General features: G+C 49.1%; 1 protein-coding gene across 1 annotated transcript in view; it reads left to right on the forward strand.

The window, feature by feature from the left end:
• Positions 1-5,173, forward strand: part of PCSK6 (proprotein convertase subtilisin/kexin type 6) — a 137,676-nt gene that overhangs the window by 66,854 nt on the left and 65,649 nt on the right. Inside the window, exons 8-9 of the mRNA XM_015417963.1 lie at positions 828-1,040; positions 3,591-3,691. Coding sequence (XP_015273449.1) covers positions 828-1,040; positions 3,591-3,691 — 314 coding nt within the window. The remainder of the gene's footprint in view (positions 1-827; positions 1,041-3,590; positions 3,692-5,173) is intronic.

Genomic DNA, 5,173 nt, shown 5'->3' on the forward strand with positions numbered 1-5,173 from the left:
TGCCACCGCCTGGCCGACTCGCTCCACTGCAGGGAAGCCGACACAGCTCTTTCATCTTTCCGATCTCGCCGCACCTCAGAAGTCGCACTCGGCAGCTAACACCTTCCTGAAGGGAGTGGTGTGCCCATCCCCTTATGGGTGGTCCCCAATTTATCTACTCGCCGAAGCCTTCGAATCGCTGGGTAGACGATGAGCTAGGACAAGGCTTGGTTGCTCACACCAGCACGGGGCTAGAACTGCCAAAGCTTGGCAGTTCAGATGTTATCGTTAAGCAGGGGGGAAATCCCCTGTGCCACCGCTCCCTAACTCATAGTCTGGGGGTTGAAGACTTTGCTGTTGGAATTATAAGGCCATTTGGGTTAAATCCTGGGAGGAGATCATACCCCTGACCCTCCAAACTTTGCCCCCATAATTATCTCAATGTCTGGCCAATCCAGGGGCTTCATGGTCCCTGCCAATCACATGGGGTTGTGTGTGGCGCATCACTTGACCAGGAAGGAATTTGAGGTAAAGTCTGGGTATACACAGTCCAAAATCCCAGCCTGAGGTTTTCGGTTTTGCTTTTAAGACATTGCTAGGCAGTGAGGCAGAACCTCTTTATTTGTTTGTTTGTTTATTTATGTAAAACATTTATATCCTCCTTTGAAGGCTTGCATCTGTTTGCCAGGTCTCCCGCAGCTACTGTTTCGGCCTCCCAAAACTTATCTTTGTGAAAATATGTTCAGAGATGGGAGGGGAAGAAGGGGCAAATCTGACAGGTCAGCCTTGCCCCATAATTCATTCCCTTACGTACCCCCACCTCTCTTTTTTTTTGGATAAACTTTTAGGGACGTAAAGGGCGGGGTTCCATTTTTGTCTGGGCCTCTGGAAACGGCGGCAGAGAAGGAGACCACTGCTCTTGCGATGGATACACCAACAGCATCTACACCGTCTCTGTCAGCAGTACCACCGAGAATGGTAACAAACCGTGGTACTTGGAGGAATGCGCGTCCACCCTCGCAACAACCTACAGCAGTGGGGCTTTCTATGAGCGTCAGATTGTAAGTCAACGCCTCAGGCTGTTTAACTTGTCCGCCTGTTGGGGCCGGAACAGAGTTGTGGCCAAATCCAGACTTAGGATGTGGATTCTCCAGTTTGAGGGACCCCCTCCCCCCGGTACCTGGAGCCACAGCAAGGACTTTGGCTGAAAGCAGGGCTCTCTTTGTAGAAAAAACCCAGCAGGAACTCATTAGCATAATAGGCCACACCCAACAGCAAAACTCATTAGCATAATAGGCCACACCCCTGACAGCACCACTCATTAGCACATTAGGCGACACCCCCGTGTTACCTGAAGTGTGGTCATCCAGCCACACCCACCTTTTGCTTCTTATTCTGTTTACCTTGTTTGTTGTCAAAACCCAGGGCCTTTTTTTGTAGCAGGAACTCCTTTGCATGTTAGGCCACACACCCCAATGTAGCCAATCCGAATGAGTTCCTGCTGTTGGGTGTGGTCTAGTATGCTAATGAGTTCCTGCTGGGCGTGGCCAACTCGGGAGCCAGCCGGAACTCCATTCCTGTGCGTTCCTGCCCAAAAATAGCCCTGGCTGAAAGTGAAGCAGTTTAAAAATCCATTTCTGTAGTCCAGGCTACTGTTCCATTACTTATATCAGGCTTTGTGCAATCCAGGGATTTCATGCTCCCTTCCAATCGCATGGGCATTTGTTGCCAGTCACTTATTCTACAGAGACTCTGACATGTTCTAAACTCCCTGTCACTCAGCCCCTGAGGATCCTTTTCTAATTATTAGTTTGTTTTCCATTTAAGGAATTTCTAGGCAAGGCTGTGTCAGGACAGGCAGCACTTACTTATGCCAAATGCTCATAGCTTACTTCCTTTTTGTGGCTAGAAAGCATACAATGTAAACAGTAAAATGACAATGTAATAACCGTTAAAAGACTCATACATCCAATAAGCAGAACGGCTACACAAAACATTTCCGATCGAAAGAGAGGGTAAAATTATCAGAATCCTAAAATGAGCATTAGAAAAAAAAAGATCCTGTATAAACTACATCTAAATATGCGCCCAAACAGAATGGGTTAGTTAGTGGAAATCAGCTGCAGGGAATCTAAAAGGCTTCCGAAAATTGTAAAAAAAAGACAAAAAGAATGGATGCCAGATGAGTCTTCAGAGTATTACAGAGCGTAGGTGCCACCCCTGTGGAGGCCCTGCCTTTGATGCATAGCTACCTAACTTCAGAGCATGGGGGCAACGCACAGCATGGCCTTCAAGAAAAACCTCAGCTAGGGGATCAGGTGCACATGGGAGATGGCCATCCTCTTTTTGGGTGGCTTTTGGCCCTTCCTCAGTGGTCCCTGTTTTGACGTCTGACCCTACAGCTACTTATTCCCCCAACCTCCCCTCCTTTTTTCTAGTTCTTGTTTCAAAAAATACGTTTTAAAAAACAATAAAACAGTGGGAGCAAATCTGAATGAGCTCTGCAACCTAAGAAGGCAGAAGCAAATTCTGATTTGAATAATGTTCTCCTGGCAGCATGGTTAGGTCGGGAGGGAAGGTGGCATGGTATAGCCCAGTCTCGTCAGATCTCGGAAGCTATGCAGGGTCGGTACTTGGATGGGAGACCACCAAGGAGGACTCTGCAGAGGAAGGCCATGGCAAACCACCACTGCTTAGTCACTTCCCGTGAGAGCCCCTTGCTGGGGTTGCCATAAGCTAGAAGCTAAGCAGGTTCTGTACTTAGATGGGAGACCACCAAGGAAGGCTCTGCAGAGGAAGACAATGGCCAACCACCTCTGCTTCTCACTTGCCATGAGAGCCCCTTCTGGGGTTGCCATAAGCTAGAAGCTAAGCAGGTTCTGTACTTAGAGGGGAGACCACCAAGGAAGGCTCTGCAGAGGAAGACAATGGCCAACCACCGCTGCTTAGTCACTTCCCGTGAGAGCCCCTTGCTGGGGTTGCCATAAGCTAGAAGCTAAGCAGGTTCTGTACTTAGATGGGAGACCACCAAAGAAGGCTCTGCAGAGGAAGACAATGGCCAACCACCTCTGCTTAGTCACTTCCCGTGAGAGCCCCTTGCTGGGGTTGCCATAAGCTAGAAGCTAAGCAGGTTCTGTACTTAGATGGGAGACCACCAAGGAAGGCTCTGCAGAGGAAGGCCATGGCCAACCACCTCTGCTTCTCACTTGCCGTGAGAGCCCCTTGCTGGGGTTGCCATAAGCTAGAAGCTAAGCAGGTTCTGTACTTAGATGGGAGACCACCAAGGAAGGCTCTGCAGAGGAAGGCCATGGCAAACCACCACTGCTTAGTCACTTGCCGTGAAAGCCCCTTGCTGGGCTGGCCATAAGTCAGTTGTGACTTGACAGCACTTATATCGGCTTTTATTCAGGCTCAGCTGGATCAGTAGCTGAATCAGATTACAAAATCTGTTTTGGCTGAATAAATACTCGAAAAATACCGAGAAGGTATTTTGGGGGTATTTATTCAGCTTGATATACTGAGCACACACCCCGAACCCTGACCCTCAAATGTTTGCTGGCTCGCTGGGCCTTTACCTGCCACCTAACAGTTGTATCCGCATTTGTCATTAGGTCACCACAGATCTGAGGAAGCGCTGCACAGACGGCCACACGGGAACCTCCGTCTCTGCCCCCATGGTGGCAGGAATCATTGCTTTGGCGCTGGAGGCCAAGTAAGGGAATTTTCCTAGCAAGGCTTGTTCATAAATGGTTTTCTGGGGATGGCTGGTTTGCAATAGCACATCAAGATCTGAGCCCTGAAGACCAACAAGATATAAGCTTTCACGAGTCATAACTTCTTTCATGGGATACTAGTAGTACAAAGGGAGCTTTGATTTTTGAAAGCTTATAGCCTGGGAATCTTTGTTTTGAAGGTGCTACTGGACTCAAATCTTGGTTTCTGGGCGAAACAGAGACGAAGAAAGAGGAAGGATTGGAGTGCTGTGTTTTTCCAACCTCTTTCCTGCCTGCTGTGGAGTTCCTGCGCATCTGCTGTAAATTGGGGGGGGGGGCATATTCTGTGTTGTGCATCTTGTTGGCATTGTGGGTACATGGTAAGACTGTTGTCGCCGGGTGAGGCTCCAAATTATCCCGCAGCTCTCTAATCTACCTATCAAACCTATCTCATTTATTCCGCCCTTTCTCCAGGAAGCCCAGGGCAGTGGGTTTAAGAGGTTTTTATTGTATTGACCCTGCCAACAAAAGTCCGCATGGTCAAAGCAATGGTATTCCCTGTAGTCATGTATGGCTGCGAGCGCTGGACTATAAGGAAGGCCGAGCGCTGAAGAATAGATTCCTTTGAACTATGGTGCTGGAGAAGACTCTTGAGAGTCCCTTGGACTGCAAGAAGATCAAATCAGTCAATCTTAAAAGAAATCAACCCTGACTGTTCCCTGGAAGGCCAGATAATGAAGCTGAAGCTCAAATACTTTGGCCACCCAATGAGAAGGGAGACCTCACTGGAGAAGACCCTGATGCTGGGAAAGATTGAAGGTCAAAGAAGACGGGGACGGCAAAGGATGAGATGGTTGGACAGTGTCATAGATGCAACGAACATGAAGTTGAGCAAACTTCAGAGGATGGCGGAAGACAGGAGGGCCTGGCGGGATCTGGTCCATGGGGTCGCGAAGAGTCGGACTCGACTGTGCGACTGAACAACAACAAAATTGTGTCGTGGACAGGTTTAAGTGTTAACGGGAAGCTGCCTTGAGCCACAAAGTAAAGGTGGGGAATAAATGTTTTAATAAATAAACATCTGTCATAGAATAGCTATGCCCTGACCCGGATGGCTCAGGCTAGCCTAATCTCATCAGATCTCAGAAACGGAGCAGGGTTGGTGACGGTTAGCATTTGAAAGGCTCAGGAAGCACAGGGTCGCTACGCAGAGGGAGGCAATGAACATCTTTCAACGTCTCTGGCGTTGAAAACCCTACGGGGTCACCGTGAGTCGGTTGTGACCTGACAGCACTTTACACACACACAGGGGTCGTTTTGTAGAAAAAGAGCTAGGGGAACTCATTAGCATAACTCATTAGCATATGCTGCACCCCCTGACATCACCGGAACTGTGTCATAAGGCCACACCCCCTGACATCACTGGAAGTGTGTCATAAGGCCACACACCCCGCCCCCAACGGTCCCGGCCGCCGCGGCCG

This window comes from Gekko japonicus, unplaced genomic scaffold (genome assembly GCF_001447785.1).
Source record: "Gekko japonicus isolate JY-2015 unplaced genomic scaffold, Gekko_japonicus_V1.1 scaffold924, whole genome shotgun sequence".
Classification (NCBI taxonomy): Eukaryota; Metazoa; Chordata; class Lepidosauria; order Squamata; family Gekkonidae; genus Gekko; species Gekko japonicus.